At 35.2% G+C, this 26734-nt stretch overlaps 1 protein-coding gene across 1 annotated transcript; it reads left to right on the forward strand.

Annotated features, from left to right (window-relative positions):
* The first annotated feature begins 2192 nt into the window (after positions 1-2192).
* Positions 2193-19387, forward strand: LOC123529281 (uncharacterized). The gene is made up of 6 exons (XM_045309549.2): positions 2193-2429; positions 7461-7583; positions 8284-8365; positions 9666-9827; positions 17839-17933; positions 19306-19387. The coding sequence occupies exons 1-6, from the start codon at positions 2274-2276 to the stop codon at positions 19327-19329; spliced, it is 642 nt and encodes a 213-aa protein (XP_045165484.2). The 5' UTR covers positions 2193-2273; the 3' UTR covers positions 19330-19387.
* The last annotated feature ends 7347 nt before the right edge of the window (positions 19388-26734 follow it).

Below are 26734 nucleotides of genomic sequence, written 5' to 3' on the forward strand. Positions count from 1 at the left end.
AGGTCATATCAAAGAAAAAGCTTGTGTATGGAATAGGGACTGCATTTTACACCGAACCTTCATAAAATTTGATCACAATGTTTGTCTGGATGAAATCTAGGTCAAGTTTGAATGTGGGTCATCTGGTATCAAAAACTAGGGGCTGCATTTTACATTGGATATTCATAAAATTTGGTCAGAATAATAGCCTTGATGAAATCTAGGTCAAGGTTGAATACGAGTCATCTGGGGTCAAAAACTAGGTCACTTTTTCAAATCAAAGAAAAATCTTTTGTATGCCATAGAGGCTGTATTTTTTTCAACTGATCTTCATGAAATTTTGTCAGAATGATAGCCTTGATAAAATCTAGTCAAGTTAGAAAATGGGTTATCTGGGGTCAAACACTAGGTCACTAGGTCAAATCAAGGAAAAACCTTGTGTATGCAGTAGGGGCTGCATTTTACACTGGATTTTCATAAAATTTAGTCAGAATGGTTGCCTCGATAAAATCTAGGTCAAGTTTGAATATGGATTATCTGGAGTCAAAAACTAGGTCACTAGGTCAAATGAAAGAAACACCATGTGTATGCGATAGAGGCTATATTTTTCAATTGATCTTCATGAAATTTGGTCTGAATGATAGCCTTGATGAAATCTAGGTCAAGTTCGAATATGGGTCATCTGGGTTTAAAAACTAGGTCACTAGGTCAAATCAAAGAAAATACTTGTTTACACTCAGGATTTTTGCTCCAATTTTAATGAAAATTGGTCAGAATATTTGTTTCCATGAAATCACTTGGTCAAACATGTTTACACTGTTATGGTGTGTTTCTCAGGTGAGCGACCTAGGGCCATCTTGGCCCTCTTGTTTGTCTTCGTCGTCAATATGTTTTACGATTTTGTATACACATGTAGTACAGTCATATGCCTAGGGAAATAAACTTTAGTAGGATTCTGTAACTTTAATACTATCAATATTTCAACAGCTACATTTCTTCTGTAAATAAGAATGAATTGATCAAGTTCTTCACATCTCTTTTCACCATGAAAGATATTCACAATCAAGGCGTTCACACCATGCCTGAACAACAATCACAATTGATCAAGTTCTTCACACGATCTCTTTTCACCATGAAAGATATTCACAATCAAGGCCTTCACACCATGTCTGAACAACAATCACAATTGATCAAGTTCTTCACACTGTCTCTTTTCACCATGAAAGATATTCACAACTAAGGCGTTCACACCATGTCTGAACAACAATCACAATTGGTCAAGTTCTTCACACTATCTCTTTTCACAATGAAAGATATTCACACTATGTCTGAACAACAATCACAATTGATCAAGTCCTTCACACTATCTCTAAACAACAATCACAGTCAAGTCACTACTCATGTCTGAAAAATTGTTTATCACTTTTTGTGCTTTATTTAATGTTTGAATTTAGCTGTCTATAAATGTGTTGATCTTAAGAAAAACAGGTCTGAAGGGATTTTGCTTTTAAATTTTACTTTTAGTGATACATGGTGGTAACCCGATCTAATCTTGGATGTAATCACAATAATATTGTGGTGACCCGAACGGTTTATATATTCTAAGAGGTGAATTAATGCATTTCATAATACACGAAAATTATAATAAAGAAAAGTAAACAATACGATCAAGTAAAATAATAGCCGACTCGCTTTGACTGAGTCTGTTCATTAGAAGTAATGAAATATGCAACACCACTTACGTCCCCCTAGTACCTTCTTAAACGAAATTTTATTACATATAAACACTGAATAGTCGCTGACCCTTAAGGAATACGGGCTGACAAATAGCACGTAAGTACTGCTGTTGTGATAGTTAATTAACCTTGATGCACTAAAGATAAAAGGTAAAATTTTTTTACCGTCGCTTACACAAGCTCCAGATCTTTTGAGCGACCCTATTTTAAGAACAGTTAAAACCAATTATACCTTACCCCCAGCAATTTGCTGGTATCCATTTGGGTTGACTGAAGCAATCGTGATAAAGTGCCTTGCCAAAGGACGCACCGCAACGTGAGTAGTCAGGAATCGAACCCGGGGCCCTCATCCCCGTAGGAAAGCGTCTTAGCCCTTCCTACCAATGCGTCCACTGACGTTCACGTGCACTGACGTGTGAAATATGCCATATGACATAAGATAACAGTTAATAAATTGAAATTATATGACATATTTTGTCACAGTTTTAAACTGATAACAGGCTTTCAAATAACTTGCAAAATAGATCAATTAATTCAGTTCATTTAGAAACGCGCAACATGTCTCTAACTTTACAATTAATCGCGGTTTTTGTCGTCGTCGACACCACATTTGCTGCCGAACAGCCATGTTGTATAAGTAAGAAATTCTTTGCGAAAGGATTGATGGTGACCGCTACCTTGAAAAGTGGGAGCAGTATACCGACGATGTCGCAGGTAAAAACGTTGATATGTTCTTAAATTCGATTTTCACTATTTTGACAATATTCTGTCATATATTATATACTGAACAAAACAGCTAGCCCGGCATCGGCTATTTTACCCGTATCGTTACAAGAAATATCCTTAAACAAGAAATAGTTTTAAAAATGATGGTCGGCGAATTGTAGTAAGGAAAGAAGTTTTTATTAAATTTTTTATCTAACATTCATCTTTCATCTAACATTTTTCAAATTGCAAAACTAGACACCGCACTTTAACAATTTAAAATGGTTCTCTTTTAATTTTTCGCAAAGGTTTCGTAGGGTTGCAATTTTGTTTCGATTTTCCTTAGGCGAATAATTACAGAAGTAGTTTGATGAAGATTCATGAAGCGGTTCATGAGAAGAGGTCATTAAACGTGTTTATATTTTTAGCTAAATTGGTCCCTATCCCCATTTGTAACAAAATAGCAGGAGACCTTACGATATTGTTACACATCGAGTTTGATAAAAATCCATTACATTTTAGTGGTTAATGCGAAGAAAGGCATATCTACTTTTAGCTATAGTGGTCCCTAATAGGGCCCAAGTTCCTATATAAATAAATTTGGAAGAGGACCTTATAATGATGCTCCAGACCAAGTATGACAAAGATCCACCAAGCTGTTCATGAGACGCTGTATAAAGGCATTTCTAGTTTTAGGTCTAGCAGCCCCTAAAAGGGGTCAAATGTCCCAGCTGAACAAAGTTGGCTGCGGGCCTAATAAAGATGCTACAAATCAAGTTTGATTAGGAACATGAGAAAATATCAATTAAAGCATGTTTTTATTTATTATTTTTATTTATTTCTAAAATAGGCCAACTGATCCTGCTTTAACAAATGCATATTCGCTATTCATGAATCTTTGGACAATGACGTCACACCTATAAAAAAGTGAAGGTCAAGCAAAACATACAATTGTAATTGTTTCAATATTTCATAAGCAAAGTTTGACCGTAGTCATATCACATAGATAAACTGTATGCAGCGTACCTTCAATTCAGTGTAATGAGATTCAGTCATTATATAGCATATATATAATAAAACAGATTTCATCTGAGTTCAATATTTGCATACCATACTAAAGAAAAATATTCAAATATAATAAATCAGTTAAATAATTTATAACAAATATATCAAAGCAAACAAGTACTCATTTTAATATGCAATCTGAATAAGTCACAAAAGCAAGAAACCTTTTCATATACAGACGACAATTGTAACAAGGAAAATCTTTTAAAAAACACTTCTCTACATAAAAGACTTTTATCACACCCTTATTCATGTGATACGCAGATCGTATTCAGCTCTTTCTTTAATATGATATATGTTGGTATTTGAACAGGTTTTTATCATATTTATTAAACTTACTTATCATTTTGAGATATATCAATATTCTTGCTAAATATACTCAGCCAAAGTTAGCTTTAAAACTGTGAACAGCGTCGTTTAGGATAAACGCTTTGTCTACATTTCACTCAGCGTAGCACAATCAACAGAGTGAAAGAAATTGACACTCTCGGCCAATCAGGCAGAGTGTTGCATAAATCTTCCATTTTGATAAATTATCTATAATGCGTTATCAAGTAGTTTGATTTGCAAACTGAAGTCACGCGGCATAGGTAACGAAAACGAATTTAGACGGCGTTCGCCGAAAAAGAGGTTTAATCCGCAGTATAAATAAATAATAAATTAAAAACCGAATTGTTTTACCCTAAAAACAAGTTACATATAAGAATCTACTCTTTTTTTTTGCAATTGTGGAGATCTCTCTACTAATACACAATATCTAATTTTATGGAAATAAGTATTTAAGTTATTATCAATGTTAGAAGTTTTGTTCAGTATAATATATTTTTGTTGTTACTGTTTGGTTGAAGAACCGTCAGATAATGTAGAATCTACTCTGTTTGGCTTAACAAAACGCTTTTATGCCCCCGTACATTTATGGGAGGTGTGTGTGTGTGTGTGCGTGCGTGCGTGCGTGCGTGCGCGCGTGTGTGTGTGTGTGGTGGTCTTGGTGGTGGTGGTGGTGGTGGTGGGTTATATAGCGTTGCTGCTGTCCGTACGTCTCGAAGTCTTGTATGTCCAACTCCTCTGCTTCAAAATTTCACAGATGAACAAGTTAGATGAGCAGATGACCATAAGGCCATACCAAATTGATTTGTCGTTCGTCGGAACTACCGCATCAATGATTTCATTCCCGAGAAAAAGAAAAAAAAATTCACCCGCCCGCACGTACATAAAAATCGCCGATTTTTTTTTCTGATTACGCGGTCCGGAATGATAACGGTAAACAGGTTTTATCGCTGTTTTAATGCGTCAAAGTGATATTGATCGGAATCCATGCGTTCGTAATACATGTAGCTGATGACACAAACTCAAAAAGTCAGGAATTATGGTGTTGTTCATCTTTGTTTTAAATCTGACGTGTCTGTGCTAGTGTCACACATGGCCTTCGATGTGCCGGTAGGTGATGAAGTAGGCACGTTCTACGATTGTTCAAATTATACAGTGAAAAGAACAAAGCCCGACTTGTAAGACGTGCACGGCCACGGGGATTCAAATTGAAAATATTTGGATTAAACATAGAAATATTGTTCAGATAAAGTTTTCAGACCATTTGTTATCAGCGTTTAGTTAAATATTTTAGATCTAGAGCCAAAGCCAGAGCTTTGTTCACAGATCCTGACTGATCCATCACATTAATTGTCTCGGGTCAAAATCGTTTTGAACGTAACTTCTTTAGTACGGCAGTCAGATATTCTATCAAAATGCATATATTCATTTTTAAAAAGGCAGTGGCTACGATTACGGTACCGTAATCCTAGCCTCCGGTTCTAGGATTACGGAAGTTCCGTATTCCTAGACAACCCTATGAGGATAGGCTAGGATTACGGGAGTATTTTAAGAAGCATAAAGTATATGTTAGGACACGCATATATGGTGTTGTAAACTAACTTATTTCACTTAATTTTTCAAGCCTGCCTTATTATTTCGTGTTTTCTATCCGCTGTTTTGGGTTAGTATAATCTTAACGGCGGCGCGCGGAGATATATTAGAAATATGAGTGTCAAAGTTAGATTTGAAAAAACAATTTATACTTTGAATTTTATTATTTATAACCATATTGTATGCTATTAAAGACCATTTGTGGTGACTTGATGAAAAAAAATGCAGGCATATTCGAAACATAGATAATTCTATATTTCCGCCTAGCGCCATTAAGGTTATACTTACCCAAAACGGCCGATCGATAGCACGAAATATTTAGTGAAAGTAAGTGAAATGACTAAGTTTACAATGTCATTATGCATGTCCTAACATAAATTTGATGCCTCTTAAATACTTCCGTAATCCTAGCCTATTCTCATAGGGTTGTCTAGGAATACGGAACTTCCGTAATCCTAGAACCGGAGGCTAGGATTACGGTACCGTAATCGTAGCCACTGCCTTTTAAAATATGTTTAGCTTTTCATATAAGTTGTGTAGATATAAAAAATAATTTCTGTCGTATTGTAACCCCAATTTTCCCTGTTTGTATATTAACTGGCTGTGAATTGATTGAAAGAAAGAATCTGAAAAAACAGACCTTCCCAACTCAAAATTTCTTGGTCAATCAAAGCACAACAAATAACACCTTTAAAGAGTGGCCATACTGGGATCATTTTTTGTCCGTCTGTTATCATTTTTGACTGAAATGTACCTCTACCACAAAAACTTAAGCTAAGCTTATCTGATAAGAAATTATTCCAATGGATTCGAGCAATGTCGAAGCATTTGTGTGCCCAACTCCGCTTGGTCTCATTGGTCAAGTGATTTATTACTTTCCCCTCACCTACCGTTTGGAGTTTCACTAGAGGCACAAAGTTGCTCATGTGTCGAAGCCATCTAACTGGGTTTCAGAAGATATGTTATTCCACTTGGGTGCCTGTTTTGTCTTAAATATTCCTCATCCTCTGCCGTTAAATGGGCACGCCTTCAGATTAATGTAGAACAATCAAAATTAAAAATAAGACACTCATTCCTCAGTAATTATAAATACAAAACAAAAACAAAGTGATTCAGTGAGTTTTAGCAAGAATTTATTTGCAAAACCATTCATGTAGTCTTTAAAACATACAGAAAAGCTATCTACTGTCTTAGACACACTGTAAATGTTTAAGTTCTGTGTTATTCTTAAAGAAATGTTAACTTCATGTATAATCATAACTGCAAAAAAAAAAAAAAAAAAAAATACCCGCTCGTTCCATGTAAAAGCTACCCGCCTCTGAAAAAATCAAAATTGAGAAAAAAAAAAAAAAAAAAATTTCGCACGCTCACTCCCATTTTTTTTGAAAATTTTCCGAAGAACTATTAATCAATTTGGTATGGCCTAAAGGAAGGAATATTTATGATTTTTACCACAGTTATGGCCCTTTGATACTTATGCTTTATGGAATATAGAGAAAAATCTTGTATGCCTAACTCCTCCCACACTATTAGCCTGATTTGCTTCAAACATTTACAGATGAACAAGCTTGATGTACAGATGACCATAAAGGACGGATTGTTTTCTGTGATTAATTTTACCGCAGTTATGGCCATTTGATAGTTTTGCAATATATAGAATATAGAGAGAAATCATGTGTGTTCAACTCCTCTTATACTTTTTGAAGGAATGGATTCAAAGTTGCTCAAATGCACAACCTTTTCTTAATACAATTTGCTTCAAACTTTTAGTCGAACATCCTTTATGAGAAGTTGGTCTTTACTAAAAACTTTGCTATTTAGAAGATGGCACAGTATGTGGGGCCATCTGTGTCCAATGGACACAATTCTAGTATTGCATTGTTCCTCACTGACAGCCGTAGCTCATCTGAGATACAGTTTTAGATCACAAGGTCAAACTTTAAAGTCCGAAAGAAATTATAGCAACAGTTTGCTTACACATTTTCCGTCCGACGTTCTTAGGTATTTCAACATAATTCTATTCACTGTCTCTTTTCTTCCTTGTACTGCGTTTAGAACAGTTTTGCAGCCGATCAGGATTACGACAGAAAACTTCAGGCAGTGAACGGCACAGTCATAACAGAGAGTGAACACGGCGAGTTCGTGACTACCTACCAGGTGATCCGCGATTTCCATCATGTAAGTATTGTTAAGTCCTAAACAGTTTAAGGAAACAGTAAAAGGTGTGGTGGTTGTACAGCTAGATTCGTCTGTATTGCCACTGTTCCTACCACTCCACCAACATGTCATCGGTTGGATTGAATAATTTATATTAGTTAGTATCAAAAGTTTGCGAAACCTCTCGAACATATTGGCGCCAGGCAACTACTTAAGTGTTGAAATTAAGCCATAACAGAAACTATAAAAGCAATAAACTATATATCATAAAAACATGGCGAGAGATAAATAGCATTGATCAAGTACCCATCAATAACACAATCAGTGGCAATGGTTATGTAAACCGCACGTCTCACGTATAGTTACGTCAGACCGAGTGTATTGACCGCAAATCCTCACGTAAAATAACGAATTCTGAGCAAGATATTTAGGTTTTCAATCTTATACACAGTTCATTGAAATGATGGTGCGTTAGACTAATCATTTGGTAAGTGAAATGTGCATACGATGAAAAATGCAAGAAGCAAACTTGCAAATAGTGCCCAGAAGACGTCATTTTACATATAGGTCGACGCTCTGATGCGGCAGGTCTAACGTTAAGTCTAAAACTCGATCGAGCATTTTGCCTGACCAGTGTGAACTGGAACATTAAGTATGAAACTCTTGAGCAATGTAACATCAGTTTGATTTAAGCATTTAATTTTAACTCTTAACACAACAGATGAAGACGTACAGTTTCAACGGCACACACTGTCACATTTCTCAGATCGTTGGCGAAGAGATGCTTGACGGATGTGTTCCAAGTAAGAATTCAGTTTCATTTAAATAGTTAAGTTCTGTCTGTCTTATTCTAAAGCAGACAAGGAGGCGCGTCTTCAGACTTTACTCTATCGTAGTTAAAATACGGTTTGTAGGCCCAACCTGAATGGAACAACAGAAAATTTGTAATACTGTCAATTATTTTAGTTAGAGTACACTATATCAGACACAAGATTAAATACTGAATGTCACTGAATTCACAAGTATTTTCGACCTTTACTGATTTTCATCAGTTTTATGTTTTTAGGGGAGTGGGGTGTGTGTGTGTGTGGGGGAGGGGGGGGGGGGGGGGGGGGGGGGGGGGGGGGAGGGACTTGACAGGGCACAAATTTATTACAAGTAAAACATACTTCTAGCAATACTTTTTTTCCTGTCTATGTCTTTCTTGAGTTGAGTTACAGACATTCAACTATTATTTTACTTTTAATAAATGTACGATAGTGTTATTCCATTCTGGATGGGGCTCATGCCCATTTTTTGACGTAGAATAAGATACCGATATATGGAAGTCAACTTTTACAGAACCACTGAAATGTAGATCTAGTACTTAATAGAAAGAATGTTTCACAATAATAAACTGCATCTTTTTTTTACGCAAGACAAGGACCAAAACCGCCAGGCATGTCGCGTTGGCGCGCGCACGAAGACAACACAGTGAATCCTTCGAATTTCCATTATGGCGAGTAAGCTCGCCTGTGCCAGGATGACACAATAATGCATAAATATGCTACATAAACTGCGCGCACGCCAACGCGACAAAACGGAATGTCCTGAAATACCACCATATAAACATTACACGTCGTTTATTTTATATTCCATAGGTTTGAAAAATCTCAACTCGTTTTCTTTGTTTGTTTTGGGTTTAACGCCGTTTTTCAACAGTATTTCAGTTATGTAACGGCGGGCAGTTAACCTAACCAGTGTTCCTGGATTCTGTACCAGTACAAACCTGTTCTCCGCAAGTAACTGCCAACTTCCCAAAATGAACCAGAGGTGGAGGACAAATGATTTCAGACACAATGTCTTTCATCAAATCGTCACGGAGAACATACGCCCCGCCCGGGGATCGAGCTCACGATCCCGCGATCCGTAGATCTAGGCTCTCCCTATTGAGCTAAGCTGGCGAGCCAACTCTACTTGATAAGAATAGTGTTACTGTCTTATTATTTTGTGCTTCATTAAGTGCGTTAACTCAATGAATTATGCACTTGTAAGCCGATTGATATATAGAAACTGTCATTACTGTTAAAGGAAGTGGTTTTCGGCAGCTTATTTGTTTTTAAGAAACGCTTGCCCACTCCGGGACATACCATATGGGATCCGGAAACCAGACGATGCACATAAATGGCTGGTACGGAAAAATCGGGAACGAAACATTGACCTATGCCACTACTGTGAATGACTGTACGTGGGTTTCTTTCACAAGATTCGGAACACTGCCGGATGGTAAGTACACAGATAATAGGACGGTAGGGTTCCAAATACATTTACATACAGTAAGCTTCTATAATCTCATTTTTTATGTTTTATGAAGTATCTTATGGTATATGATGCCTGTAGAAATTCGATAAAACACATTTTTGAACGATCTGTTCAATCTGTAAACAGATCAAATAAAACTGATGATACACCTTGTGACTACAAAGAGATTAATATCACTAAAAAGACAAAAATGTCACATTTTCGTGAAACGCTTAAAATCTACCAGGGACGTCTCCCGTATCCAGTCGTTTTATTGCATTTTATACACTAGTTCCTACTTGAAGGAACCTATTGTGGCATATTGCCACGAAATAGCTAGGTAGCTATCGTGATACTTCAAACAGTTATCTTGATAAAGCGAAGTTTTATGAAAATATTATCGCAATAGTTGATTGTTTCCTGGAAAAATTATTGCGATAACTTACAATACTATCTCGATACCTTTTGTGTAAGCGCCCACATCTGCTATTTGTAAGCTAGATAGTTATCTCGATACTTTCAGAAATTATCTTGTATTTTGACTTTTTTTTCTGAAAAGTTTATTTCAATAGTCTAAAGTTTCCTGCATAATTTATTGCAATGATGAAGTTTTTATAATATCCATGATACATGCACTCACCTGATTATGTTGTTATCATTATACAATATCCATGATACATGCACTTACCTGACTATATTGTTATTTTTATACAATTTGCTTGATACATGCACTCACCTTACAATGCTGTTATTGTTAAAAAAATCTACTTGTTGCAAAAAACTTTCTGACTATGTTGTTTATTATTATTCAGTCTGCTTGATAATGTACTCATCTGACTATGTTGTTATATAACACAATTGATTGATACATGCACTCACCTGACTATGCTGTTATTATTGTACAATTTGCTTGATACAAGAAACCATCCGACTATGTTGTTAGTATTATGCAATTTGCTTGTTACATATAATTATCTGACAATGTTGTTATTATTACACAATTTGCTTGATACATATACTCATCTGACAATGTTGTTATTAAATTACACAATTTGCTTGATACATATACTCATCTGACTATGTTGTTATCATTATACAATTTGCTTGAAAAAGGACCTATTTGACTATGTTGTTTATTATTATACAAGCTGCTTGATACATGTACTCACCTGACTACGATGTTATTATTATACAATTTGCTTGACAAAATAACCCATCTGATTATGTTGTTTTTATTATACAATCTGCTTGATACATGTACTCACCTGACTATGCTTATTATTGTACAATATGCATGATTCAAGAACTCATCTGACTATGATGTTATTATAATACAGTTTGCTTGATACACAAACCTATCTGACTATGTTATTATTATTTACAATCTGCTTGATACATGTACTAATCTGACTTTGCTGTTATTATTATACTATATGCATGATACAAGAAACCCATCTGACTATGTTGTTATAATTATACAATCTGCTTGATACATGTACTCATCTGACTATGTTATTATTATTATACACTTTGCTTGATACATGCACTCACCTGACTATGATGTTATTATTATACAATTTGATTGATACAAGAACCCATCTGACTATGCTGGTACTATTATACAATTTGCTTGATTCATATACTCACCTGACTACGTTATTATTACTATACTATTTGCTTGATACATATACTCACCTGACTATGTTGTCTTTCATTATAGAATTTGCTTGATATATGTACTCACCTGACTATGTTGTCATCATTATAGAATTTGCTCGATACATGTACTCATCTGACTATGTTGTTATCATTATACTATTTGCTTGATATATGTACTCATTTGACTACGAATATATTTAAAGTCATTTATCTTTATTCACCATACTATTTGTTTTATACATGAATCAGTCGGCCCAAATTGTTAATGAATTAGTCTGTTTTATTGATTTATTATTTGAGGCACTACATACATTAACTATCAATTTATTTATCAAATTTATTTACCTTTCTGCCACCATACAATTTGTTTGATACCTAAACTTATTTGAATTTGTTGTTAATGAAACGATCTATTTAATTGGCTTAACATATTGTGTACTCATACATGAAAAATCAAATTGTATATATTTCATTACCGGATTCATTTATTTAAATACATGAGCTAATTTGACCTTTGTACAATTTGTTCATACACAAACTCATTTGGACCTATTGTTAATGAAATGTCTGTTGATCTGTCTGTTCTATTTATCGTTTATATAACGTGTCAGGTACTACAAACATATAATTTATCAATGTTATTTTATTATTATTATTACTATTTATTTATTTTACTCAGCTAATTGTCATAATACTTTTGACAAATTCTTCTTTTTTACCATTAATTAAATCCAATGTAACTCATCCTGAATGATTACCAGTAGCCTAAACCAAAATGTACATAAATTAGCAAACATACAATAAACAACATCAAAGTTCACTCTAAACTCCATTTTTTCCACTATCTAAAATCCAATATAACGAACACTATATAATACACAATGTAAAACGAAAATTTTTCACTGAAAACAAAAATTCCATTTAAAGGCAACAACCCAACTGCAAACAACTGAAATACACAAAATATAGTCTCGATCACACGTTGAAAACCTATTTTCTATACAAACTCTGTAAATTTACCTACAATATATCACGGAAAACATGTGGACGAGACGTCTGTATTAAACTAATTGTCAAACTTTATGTCATTACTACACCAATACTGACTTCCTACAAAAACCATGCATGATTATCATGCGCAAAAACTTTTCAACATTTATCTTCTAATACACATGTAGTATGTATACATTAAATAGCCGTAATGCTAGCGAGCTAATAATTCAAGTTTCTTAAAAAAAACCACCTTTATTTTTAAACATCTCTTGCCTATTTCAAGCAAGGGTCTCTTAAAATTAGCCCGAAATTAAAATAGCGCGATTCACTACATACTTTGAACTGAAAATGTTAATCTAATCTATACAAACATCTACTCGAAGTACGTTAATATTTCCAACGGCAGTCTTGCAATTTCTTTTCGTGCAAGAACTGCAGTGTTTGGAACATTGATTTCGTTGGAATAACTTGCATTATGCCTTTACATGTATCACTACGATCTCAAATTAAAAAGTTATCAATACTGAACGGTTACGTAGCTTTAATCAAACGAAAATTTCTCGTTGGTAAGCAAGTGTACAATATAAGGGAGAATACTCGTAACACCGTCTCATTATGCTTGCTGGAGTAATCTCCCATTTTATACTCGTATATAAATTATTGTTGTCTTTTTTTCCTTTTTTTTTTAAACATCTCTAAAGGTCTATAAAGTATTTACGTCTATAACTAGCCAATGTACCATAGGTACCAACACTTCATGTGAGACAACGTATCACATATTCGCAACTGTAAAGATCAGAATCTTATTTCATACATTAAGCAGTTAAGTTTCAATGGCGATGACCAAAATGTTTCGGAAATTAACATGAACTCTCGATTGTACATATTCATTTTTACACGTCTTTCACTAATTAGTTTAAAACTTGTAATTTATGCACGTTCCATTCTCTCGTCGTCGGAGGGGCGGATCCGCCCTATTGCAGCAAAATACCTCTATCTAAGACTGGTGGCTAAACTACAGATATTAATCACATATCAGCCTCCTTGATCATGGAAATTCATGACTCAAACAAAAAGCGCCATCCAGTCACACTTTTCTTATGCAATCACTTAAACATACATGTACATTCTGTTACGGTCAGTACTTTCATTCGAACATACATATCTTCTCAACTGTTGCCTCTACTTCTCATAATCTCTGGAAATGTACACCCACATCCAGGACCCAATAGTACAATTTCATCAGAAAACTCATCTTTATCCGCATACAGTGAAATATTGCAAAGTGGTCTTTCTGTTATGCATCTAAATTTCAAAGTCTCAAGCCTAAAATTGACATTTTTGAAATAGAAGCTCAGCCTTACGATATTCTTATCTTCACAGAATCCTGGCTATCTCCTGCAATATCAAATGACGAACTTCTTATACCTAACTTTCAAACACCGCTTCGCTGTGATCGTAATGATCGCATAGGGAGGAGTCACTATCTACATTCGAGATGGCCTTCTCGCCAAACATCGTGACGACCTTTCTGTTGCTGGAATAGAGGCTCTCTGGCTTGAAAAAATTTCAGACATCGTGTCATTCTTGTAGGAGGCATCTATCGTCCTCCGGATTCAAATAATCAGCAAAGGCTTCTTCTTGAACAGTCCATAGACCAAGCTTTTAACCAACCTTGTGATAATATCCTAGTTGCTGGTGACTTTAACATCAACATCCTAAACACTCAGACAAACAAGATATCAAATCTAATTTCCTCTTACCCCGGCAGAACAATTAATTCATCACACACACATTCACAGAAAACTCATCCTCTCTTATTGATCTCATTTTTGTTAAAAATAATAATCATGTACTAACAAGCTTTGTTGCCGATCCATTCATTCCTGACATGATTCGATTTCCCCTGCCCTATTGTTGCTGTTCTTAAACTAGACAAACCTATAAATACTACATTCAAAAGAAAAGTATGGTTGTACGACAAAGGTAACTATGATCAATACAAAACAATACTGCATAATACTACCTGGGACACCATAATAGAAAACATGACCTTAACAAAGCCACGAAGACATCACACACGCAATATTAACTGCAGCACAACAATCATTCCAAATAAAACAGTCACAATAAGACCAAACGACATTCCTTGGCTAAATAACACGATAAGAAAGGCTATTAGGAAGCGCAAGAAGTTACACAAAACAGCAAAACGACTTAACACTGAACAAGCTTGGACAATGTTTAAAACAATACGTAACGAGGTTACAAAACTAATACGAATATCAAAACAAAACTACCAAAATAAACTCATTGAACAAGTAAATTCAAACACAATAACAGCGAAACTTTGGTTCAAAACTGCTAAAAAACTAACAAATAAAACAACAGCTCAGACAATTCCAACGCTACAAGACCAAAATACACAAGCATCTACAGACCAAGAAAAGACAGAACTCCTTAACCATTTCTTTTGCACACAATCCACCATAGATGACACTAATGAAATTTTGCCACCATGCCCATCCTCTACTACAGCTACCCTAACGAATATTCTTATTACACCAACAGACGTCTCTGATGCTATATCCCTCATTGATCCATCTAAAGCATGTGGTCCTGATCTCATCAGCCCTAAACTTCTTCGAGAAGGTAAGGCAGAACTTTCTGAACCTCTTTCCAAGTTTTTCAATAAGTTATTGTCGCATTCCTTCTTCCCTCGTCCTGGAAACTAGCAAACGTTACTCCAGTTTTAAAAAATCAGATCCCTCAAAACCTTCGAACTATCGACCCCAAACTCCCTTCTAAGCTGCATAGGCAAACTTATGGAACGGTGTATTCACAAATATCTCTACAACTATCTCACTCAAAACAATCTTCTTACTTCTCTTCAATCAGGCTTTATCAAAGGTGACTCTACAGTGAACCAACTGGTATATCTTCATAACGACATCTGCAATGCTCTCGATAACGGCAAAGAAGTTCGAGCCGTGTTCTGTGACGTTTCAAAGGCCTTCGACAGGTGTGGCATCGCGAACTTCTTCATAAGCTATCCTCTCTAGGTATTAAGGGCTCACTTCTTGACTGGATAACCTCATACCTTTCCACGCGTAAGCAGCGAGTTGTGTACGCAAATGCATTTTCCTCTTGGTCGACAATCAACGCTGTGGTCCCGCAAGGATCTATTCTAGGACCTTTGTTATTCCTAACATACATTAACGACATTGTTCAAACATCGGTTCTAAAATTCGTCTTTTTGCAGATGATACTAGTCTTTATATCATCGTAGATGATCCAGCTTCAGCCAGTACCACTCTGAACACTGATCTTGAAACTATACACTCTTGGTCCAAAGCATGGCTGGTGACATTCAACCCATCAAAAACAGAATCCATGATCTTTTCAAGAAAACTCTACAAACCCAATCATCCTCAATTATATATGAACAATATACCAATCACTGAAGTGACTGAACACAAACATCTCGGTCTCACCTTTTCCTCGGATCTAAAATGGTCCTCACATATATCTATTACTTTGAAAAAAGCTTGGCAACGAATTGGAATAATGAGATCCCTTAAATTTCTATTAAATCGACAAAGTCTCGAACGAATGTACTTTTCATTTATTCGTCCAATCCTGGAATATTCTGTTGTTGTTTGGGACAACAGTTACAGAAGCTCTTAAGAATGAAATCGAGGCCGTCCAGAACGAGGCTGCACGTATAGTCACCGGTGCCACTAAACTCTGTAACATCCAGAAACTCTTATTCGATCTCGGTTGGGAACCTCTGACAGAACGACGAAAAAAAACATCGCCTTGTTTTGTTCTATAAAATGGTCAATGGTCTATCACCCGCCTACCTGTCTTCACTAATTCCTGAAAACCAACATAATATCAATACTAGATTTAACCAAAGAAACATCAGAAATATCCTCTGCCAGTCACATTCATACAAATCTTCCTTTCTTCCTAAGACAATAAACGACTGGAACTTACTTCCTCAACATATCAATCATCTCCTTCAGTCAATGCCTTCAATCAAATCTGAATAAAAACCTACCGAAATCAAATCCTTTATTTAATGCTGGATCCAGAAAAGGCCAAATTCTTCATGCTCGATTACGTCTAGGTTGTAGCTCCCTTAACTATGACCTCAACCGCCGAGGAATCACAAACACCGCTAGATGTGATTGTGGTGAGATAGAAACTGTCGACCATTATCTGCTCCATTGTCGAAAATACCAAAATCTTCGAACTGACATATTTTCCAATCTCCAATGCGCTTTAACTCTTAACAATCTACTGTATGGTGATGAACATCTATCTTATCAACATAATATTTCCCTATTCACTGACGTTCAACGATTTATCATCTCAACAAATAGATTCAGTACATAAGCTGCGACAATCAACATCTCCCCTCTCCCACCCCCAAACGACGACGAGAGACAATAGCATAAAAATGCTCGTTAATTCTTCAATCATCATTAAAACACACACACACACACACACACACACACAAACAAAAAAACATAAAAAAAACCCACCCCAAAAAAACACACACACACAAAAACTTTGCATTATGCATTTATTTTTCACATTCATATTCCGATTAACACAACATGATACACATACTTACACAGCCTAGTTACTATTCTTCATCTAACCTCTGTTTTTCTTATGGAGCGGAATTCATATAAGTTTTAAGTAGCTTGTTTTCCAATCCATTCGATTGAAAATTTCTTTGTTTGTTTGTTTGTACTATTTTGATTGATGTATGTCTTTTTATCAAACTTTGTTAATTTCAATATCGTACTCATGTTTGTATATACAATTTGTGGAAATAAATACAGTTTAAACTAAGTTTTAAGAAAAATATTTGTTTCAATGGTATTGCTTATTACGTACGGTTAAGGGGATAAAACCCTCTATCACTGCACAAATAACGCATCGACTGACATTGAAATTTTGTGACACACTTCCTAAACTAAGGAATACAACTTGTAAACTGCAGTAAAACGTTTGTGAACATGGGTTCTCTCCTAACTGTGTGCCTTGATCCTTTACTGACTTTTATTCTTTTACAGAGAAAAGAATTATGATTAGTGTGTGTTTATCTGTTTCGAGACTTCCAAAAACGTGTAGCTTTAGCTAGCTTTCAAATGTTTCTTAGATATATATATATATATATATATATATATATATATATATATATATATATATATATATATTTGCAGCAAACCGTTTATGAATTTAGCAAAAGTTCTCTCATTAAGTGTTTTACGCCATATTAAGTAGGTACAATTGAGCATTCTGGCTTAATACTATATTTCCCTTCTAGGAACAAAGATTACAGAATCTGCACAATTTGCTGATGTTGTACAGTATAAAAACAGCTATGATCATGTATTCGACATTCCAAGTCACTGCAATATAGTAAGTGCCAATTCATTTCTTGAAGGATATACTCAGACACTAACGGTAAAAGTTTACATACACGTGGCTGTAGAGCAAAGGGGATAGGATCGAGCATTTTCAGACTTAGTACGAGATTCTAGATGTTCGCCTGAAACAAATTTGTCATATATCTCTGAAAATGCAGATGACATAGTATTTAACAATTGGATAGATTAAGCAGATATGACCGTACTCCAGATTATGCTGACGTCACGTCGACGTGATATTTAGCACCATGTACACATCGAGAAATAGCGCTTTCATATTTGATCAAATATTTTACTTAAAACATGTTTTAAACGAAAAGTCCCATAGCACAACTGTCTTGATTAATTAACACACACACACACACACACACACACACACACACACACACAAACACACGGAGTTGGTTATTAGCTGTGCAGAATAATTCGCCATAATTTTCCCCCTAATTTCATTTCAGTTAAAAGACGTATTATTTGTCCCCATACAGGCGCCGAGAAAGAGTGCTACTATAATTGATCCACTAGTTTATATAAAAGACGTTTCAGAATCGAACTGATGTTATGAAATGGTGTTACACATAATTTACACACACTGTATAGGTTATTAGGCGCGAAAGTTAACTTATTAGCCGTTTACGCACTCCTAAGTTATTTCGCGGGACGTGTTACTTCCCGTTAAAACACAGTTACGCGTTGACGTCACGTCCACCCAATACATTTGGAGCCATACATGTTCAATTCAATAGTTCTCCCAGAATTCGTATACTTTTGTACATAAATGACATCTTAAAATCGAAATATTATTTAGCAGAACCATGTTTCATATCTTAACAATACGAATCGGTTACACGCCGCCTCGGGCAACGCCCTCGTGAAATTATTCCGCAAGCGGGTAACCTCATCGTATTGTTTCGATATGTTAAAACATGGGTTTGCTTTACCTTTGTGGAAACTTTGTTTCGTCTTACGTACGTTCAGTCGTGGATGTGTCATATTTCTGCTTTAAATTATTTGACATGGTCGTGTTGAGAAGATTATCTGCGCATTCAATGATAGATAATGCCAAGATACTTGAAGGTGCAACAGTAATACAAGTCAATATATACATTTGACAGTGCGAAATATATCTAAGAAAACTTACAGCACGAAACAGTAAAAAAGCAAGCTGCTCGGAAGGACTACGTTTTCTAAATACGCTGGTTTTAAACTTGTTGATGTCCCAGATTATGTATCTCCTTTAATTATCTAGTATCTACTTTCAAAAAGCATAATATGTTAAACATGTAATTCCATCAACCCTTTCACTGCTTCACAAAGAGACGGTAAATAAAAATTTACCTTTACTTTTTTTCATTTATTTTCAGGGAGATGCGGCTGTTGGAAAATAGTTCTGTCATGAAGTTATGCCCATAATATAAACTATCAAATAAAGATAAGAACAACTAGTGTTTGTCTTTGACTGCACAATACATCCATTGATTTTGTTCCAGCACCTGATGGTGGAGGAAAACCCAAGGTGCTCCTCAGGGCATTATTTCATTAACGCCAGGATCTGGGTAGACCCATTTACCTTCCGTAAACCAACTTCATGGCTCACTCTCATAAAATAATTCTAACTTCAAGCAAGGTTTAAGGTCCTTTGGGGCTACGTCATACACCCATTAAAATTACATCAAGATTATTATCTCATTTTTGTCATAAAAACATAATGATTATGCAGTTATCATCAACAATATAGGTATAGTAATACCTGTTCAAAAAATGACAAATTACGGTCAAGCGAGCTACAAAATTCCATAACACTACACCATAGTCCGATTGGTAGAGAACTCGAGTTCTCGTATATACAGTAATGCTCTAAAACACACACACACACACACGCACGCACACACGCACGCACACAAGAAAAAACGTTTGAAGATATGATCCGCTAGATTTTATACCAAATAAAAGTATAAAATTATAATATATGAATAAGGTAAGAAGCTGTATATTTCAAAAAAATAAAATAATACAATTATTCTGGACCACTAGTTATAATAACTTAATTATATTGATTTATAATTCATTTATATTTCCTCTTTTTTTACATCCTTTACTTTCAAAAATAGATATACAGTGGTCCCGGGTTTGAACCACGGACTGGTTTCACTTTTTTTTTCACCATGTGACATATAATTGTACAATAATTAATAAATCGTCCTGAACAGCAAAACATTCTCAAGAAATGACACAAGCGACATTAAGCACGGTGCAAGGTCTACAGAGTGGAAGCATAACTAACAGCTCGATTGCACAACAAAGTTATGTTAAGATATTCCTTGATGGTTGATGGTATTGTTGAAGATTTAAAGGACCTTTGTTAGCATTTTTGATGTAACTCCTTCTAATAACTGGTCTTCGTCGATTAGACAAAGTAATAACTTCACATCATACCTTAATCTTTAGGGGTCGACCTTTGATATTCTGGAGAGGGTTATTTTGACTAACTGACATTGGATTTGTTAGAAAAAAGAAATCTGGTTTCCAGCACAATGAAAAAAAATCCTTGCTCCCAAATCACCGATTTTTTTTTGAAAAGGTCAGATTTTCAAAAAGATATTAATATCATTACTATAGTATTCTGAAGGTCATTTTCTTTGATCTTAAATTGCTTTCAGATTTAATATCTTATAGTACAAATTGGATTCAGTTTAAACACACCTTTCTACATTATTGAAGAAAAACACCATATCTATAGACGTTGTAATATTAAACACCGCTGAAGAAGACTGCAAGCTTGATTTGAAAGCTGTATGGTGTAATTTTTACTGTATTTTGACGTATTAATAATTTCAATATAAGAAGTATAACCTATGCAGTATACCAAGACATAAAAGCAAGCAGTGGGGACATATGTTTGCTAGTGTGTATACATATATTTACTTTTTATTGATAAGACCTGATACTTTTATCCCAAAACACACTAGAATGCAGTCTTTGACTTATGGTAATATTCAAAATAATCTATGTCACCTCCTCATAGAATGAACTAACAAATATTCCTACTCAAAATATATGAGCCGTGCCATGGGAAAACCAACATAGTGCGTTTGCGACCAGCATGGATCCAGACCAGCCTGCGCATCCGCGCAGTCTGGCCAGGATCCATGCTGTTCGCTTTCAAAGCCTATTGCAATTAGAGAAACCATTAGCGAACAGCATGGATCCTGACCAGACTGCGCGGATGCGCAGGCTGGTCTGGATCCATGCTGGTCGCAAATGCACTATGTTTGTTTTCCCATGGCACGGCTCATATATTTCTTCCAACCGTTATTCATTATTTATTACCTTAACATATAGTAACTGACAACCATACTGTGAAAATGTGAATAACGATACTTATAACTGAAAAAGTATAACCTTTTCTTATGGTACAAATAAAAACAAAATTCTAGTGATACTTCAGTTTAATTGACATACATTTAGTTCTCTTAAAACTCACCAGAATACAGAAATTTAATAGCGTTTAAAATGTCAAACTTTTCTGGTCAGGTCAAGATCCCCGTACCCCATTTTTTTTTCAGAAATGTTATATCACTTTCTAAAGTTAATATGACCATTTCGATGAAAAATGCTCTCAAACACATTAAAATTGTAAATAACTACACTGATAACTTTTTACTTTTTAATACAAATACAAATTAGTCAAAAATGAAAATAACGATACTTATAACATTAAATTCTTTACATTGAAATATTTTCAGTTCCTTTAGGAGAAAGAAAAAAAATCTTTCTCTCAAAACTCACCAGAATGCATGATTAAGCGTTCAAAATACCACAATATTCCGGGGAGAACCTTTGTACACCCCACCTACAAAATTGGGTTCCCCCTCGCATATGTCACCCTGACCCTGACCCCGTAACTTATGAAAACGCTCCTATACCCATGGTATACATACGTATGTAATACTGCTTTGCACTATCTATGCAGTGCCGCACCAAACACACTCCCGGCCGCTGAAACAGCGGGCGTACATTTTTGATATTCTTAAATTCAGACCTTAAAGATCATTTTAGAAGAAAGTTTCTAATCGGTTTGCTCACAAAGCATGGTATGAGTAGTATTAGAGACCAGACGACAGACCCTTTATCTGGTGATATAGATCTACATGTCTTATATATATATATATATAAGATTTGCTTTTTCCAAGTTTCCAAGTTTTCCAGGTTTTATTCAATAAGTTCTCAGTTTGTATACATACAAAAACATGAGATAAATACAAGATTTCAAAGAAAGCTTCTCCTCCCATTCTCTACCAATCAGATTGCTTGAACCTTACAATAGGTCCAGATAAATCTGCGATTTGTTTTACCTAAAAGCAATTATTATCAAGAAATGAAGTTGAACTTTAGCAAGTTTTTTTGCTTGAATTTATGACGGATTAGTATAGGGAAGCTATTAGAATTGTTACTTATTAGGCCCAAACGCTTGGGTCTGCATGATTTGAACAAATATAATTTATCACATTAATGATTTCAAAGGGGGAGATGATATCTTCAAAAAAAAACAAAAAAAAAAAAACCGCATCAGAACTGTCGTACAATTTTTGTTCAGGGGATGCATGCCCCCGAACCCCTCTCTATTGTAGCTGAACATCCGTTTTCGCATAGCTATGTCCCTGGTGGCTCATGGACGGTTAGGCATTACTCGTATACGTAATCTATATACTTTGAAAGCAGATTTGACATATCTTGCTGATTGTATATGACAGTGGGACAAATTAGAAGAGGGCTGTAATTTTTGTCAAGCTGCTTCTTATTTGAAAAGTTAATAATGAAAAAATGTAAGACAAAATTGCATTTTTCTATTTCATGTGCTTACGTAAATTACTCAGTACAGAAAACATATCTGTATCTATCTCAAAAACACTTTGAAAAAAAGAAGATTTTGCCTACGACGATACAGGTTAGAGTAACAAAGGTCAGATAGCAACATAAAAGAACTTTGGGTTTAAAATTATGACATCCATTTATGAACTAGTTACCGACCAGAAAATATTGCCAAATATAGGCCACCTTACATATGAAAATGTAGATACAAAAAGCAATGGTGTGACAAATATAAACTGACAGAAATGCACAAAATTTCTTACTATACCCGTGTCTAGACTATTTTCACTATTTGTTTCAAAGGGATTTATAGTTAAATCTGGCTAAAATAAAACCCAGAAATAATGTTGAGGTATATACCGTGGCTATAGAAAAAGTGGAAACTCCACAGGTCGCTCAACACGACAAAAACGAAAATGTTTCAGGCTCGGTTTGATTGAGCCTGTTCATGGACGGTAGGGGAAATGCATGCTACCGTCCACGCCCTCTAGCCCCGGGTTGAGCAGAACTCAACATTTACACATGCCACAAGTACAAAAATCAATAAGTCATTTTGCCAGGACTTGATCATACGAGACAGCAACATGCCAGTTGATTAAACCTGTCAGTTTGTGTATGCTCAGTAATTATACCAAAACTGTCTATGCTTCAAGTGAACATCTACTGATTAAACCCTGATATAAATGTTTGGTTTAAGAACACATAACCGTGAAAAGGCTAACAGAGCTCCCTTATTTTGAAATGATTTGGTATATCTATAAATCTTCACCAATTCCACCAGCCGTCAAGGAATTTGTTAAAATGTTCACCTTAACATAACACTGTTGTGCAATCGAGCTTGCACAGTACATAGCTTTACAAACAAGCTGTAAAAATTCCCTAAGTCACGTGTGTCATTTCTGAAGCATATATGCGGTTTTGCTGGTTAGAACTGCTTTTTTAATTATCGTACAATACAGTTTATATGTCACTATGTAAATGTATCAGTATAATTAAGTAATGATAACAAGTGGTCTAGAATAATTGTATTAGCTTCAGATTTGTTTTTGAAATATTCCGCTTCATATCGTATTTCATATATTATTATATATTCTAACACGATCCGCAGCAATTGCTATATAAACATATAGCGAAATCGCCTATACATGAATCTACGATAAAATATGGTTGGCTGTTACATTTCACCCCCTATGATTGTAACATAAGAGATTCTACTTCAGTTCCATTACATACGAATTATTTCAGGGTCAAACGGTTGAAAACAGCATTTCAAAAACATAAATATAATAAAAAGTCATACTGACTTATGTGTAGGTCCGTAAAACACGTTCTGATCTCTACGAGCGAATTCAATTAGCTCAATATTATGATTCAGCAGTGACGTCATAAATGTATAACATAAAGTATGACGTCATAATGATGTGACGTCATATAAAAGTTAAGTTCGTCACTCGTAACACAGGGTGAACTCGCCTAATTTGATGATTCTGTTCATAATTAGTTTGCGAGCTGTTAGATTACTAATTTATAAATACTTCTAAAAATTCTGATAAAAAAGAAACAAATACCTATAAGTTCCATTGGCTATGCAACACTTTCTAACCATAGGGGGTAAATTGTAACAGCATATGACCCGAATGACGTATTACGCTGAAAATGTAGTACTGTAAAATGCGAATTATTTGCGTTGTTAGAATCGAAATAATGAATATGTTCCAATAATTTTATCAATTAATAAAACATGGGCAGTCGTTTGGATGCGAATAATTAAATCACTCGTGCTACGCACTCGTGATTTAATTATTACGCATCCAAACTCCTGCCCATATTTTATTAACTGATAAAATATAGGAACAGATTTATTATTTCTTAAGTACACGTACTTTTCTTTTGTGTAGCAATCTAGCAGATCATATTCTCAAGCGTACTTTGCGTGCATGCGAGTGTGTATGCGATACAGAGAGAGAGAGAGAGAGAGAGAGAGAGAGAGAGAGAGGAGGGGGGGGGGGGGGGGGGGGGGGGGGGGGAAGGAATTGGGCGAGCGAGCTTAACTGTAATCATGAGTAGTAGAGTGTGTTACAAGTAGAACATGTATTTAAGGTTAGTGTATTTTACAGCACAGTTTAACTGTAATTTGCAGCACATTTTGGACATCATTATAACTGTTCCTGCAGTCAGAATTGAATTATATTACTTCAAATGTATCACTATACAACCAGATCTGTTTTCCTATAAACAAAGAAACTGTTTGGTATTATGCAACAAAATCACTGTTTGCACGTCACAATTATTACTGCATAGCGCCAATCGTCATAGTGGCGCGATTATCACTGTTTGCACGTCACAATTATTACTGCATAGCACCAATCGTCATAGTGGCGTGCTTATCAGTGTTTGCACGTCACAATTATTACTGTATAGCGCCAATCGTCATAGTGACGCGCTTATCACTGTTTGCACGTCACAATTATTACTGCATAGCGCCAATCGTCATAGTGGCGCGCTTGATAAGAAAAACCAAACAACTGGCAAAAATTTGGTGCATATCGTCAAAGATACACATAATAATTCTTGATATTGTTTTAGAATCAAACTGAACCTGCAACATTTTCGTTTATGTCGTGTTTGCCCTATAAACATGAAGTCATCGGGCCAACGACGGAAAACCGTCAAAGGATAATCGTTGTTGGGCCACTGTTGGCCCAACAATGATTAATAAGTATTGTAAATACTGCAGTTGGGCCAACGTTGAACCAACATTAAATTTCAGTCAAAGATATCTCTGCATTGGCCCAATACTGATTTTCAGGGAAAGACTTACACAGAGAAAACATCGTTGGCCCAACGTTGGCCCATTAGAAGTAATAATATAATAATTATATATTTTACAGGTCACTGTTTTATCACAAGCACCTACAGGTAAATACATTGTGTAGGTGTAACATGCAGTATTTAATTAATAATCAAATACTTTTCTGCACCAATTCGTAATCTGATAGTTTGGACTTTTATAAAGTTGTTGAATTTTATAGAGAATTTCTTTTTATGGCCTTTATACATGTAGTATCTATGTGACTTGAACATATGTTGAATACTTTTATCTATAACTGGCGGATGACACTGGTGTTGAGTATTTAATTCTGTAAATAAAATAACTCATATTCTCGTTAATTTTAACATATTTTTCTCCGTTAAATACAGACAAAAATAAATTTCCTACAGTTTATGTCCAGAGGTTTATGTACATCTGTATAGTTATTGTTATCAATGTGACGTAGATGGTTTAATCAACATTATGATTTTCGTTTTTTCACAGGATGCTGTTCAAGAGAGTAATGATTGAGCGCCGAGCACTGTGGGGCACAGGAAAAAAGAAAAGATAGAAAGCTGCAACTTCAGTGAGAAAAGAAAACAATCAGACAGAACTTGGATATATAATGAGTTAAAATACAGACAGTAATTCATTTTAATAGGATTTGATCAGTGACTGAAAAAAGAAAAATAGATTCATAAATGGTTGGAATAAATATTTGAAATGTTGTAGTGATGAAATATTCGGTTATATTTCTTCAGGAAACTTGCAAACAAACTTTAAATAAATGTTAGATTTCTTCTTGTTAAATGTTAAACAAAATCACAATTATTTGAAAATAAAATGTGTACTAAATAATTTTAGTTTTAGTCTATTTTTTTCAAATTCGTTATCGTTGGGATAGCGTTGGCATCCTTCTTCCGGCCAACAAAGAGACAGAGTTGGCCCAACGTAGAACCAACCATAATAGACGAAAAAATGTTGTTGGCCGAATGAAGGGCCAACGATAAGTGTAGGATACCAGTAGTTGGCCCAATGGAGGGCCAACGATAAGTGTAGGATACCAGTTGTTGGGCCAACGGTGTACCAACCGTTGGGCCAACGTTGCG

Source organism: Mercenaria mercenaria, chromosome 13 (assembly GCF_021730395.1).
Source record: "Mercenaria mercenaria strain notata chromosome 13, MADL_Memer_1, whole genome shotgun sequence".
NCBI classification, from domain to species: Eukaryota; Metazoa; Mollusca; class Bivalvia; order Venerida; family Veneridae; genus Mercenaria; species Mercenaria mercenaria.

Coding starts and splice junctions, on each gene's coding strand:
- LOC123529281 (XM_045309549.2), top strand. CDS start 2,274: ATGTCTCTAACTTTACAATTAATCGCGGTTTTTGTCGTCGTCGACACC. Junction 7,584..8,283: donor TGATCCGCGATTTCCATCAT/GTAAGTATTGTT, acceptor TTAACACAACAG/ATGAAGACGTACAGTTTCAA. Junction 17,934..19,305: donor TTCCAAGTCACTGCAATATA/GTAAGTGCCAAT, acceptor ATTTATTTTCAG/GGAGATGCGGCTGTTGGAAA.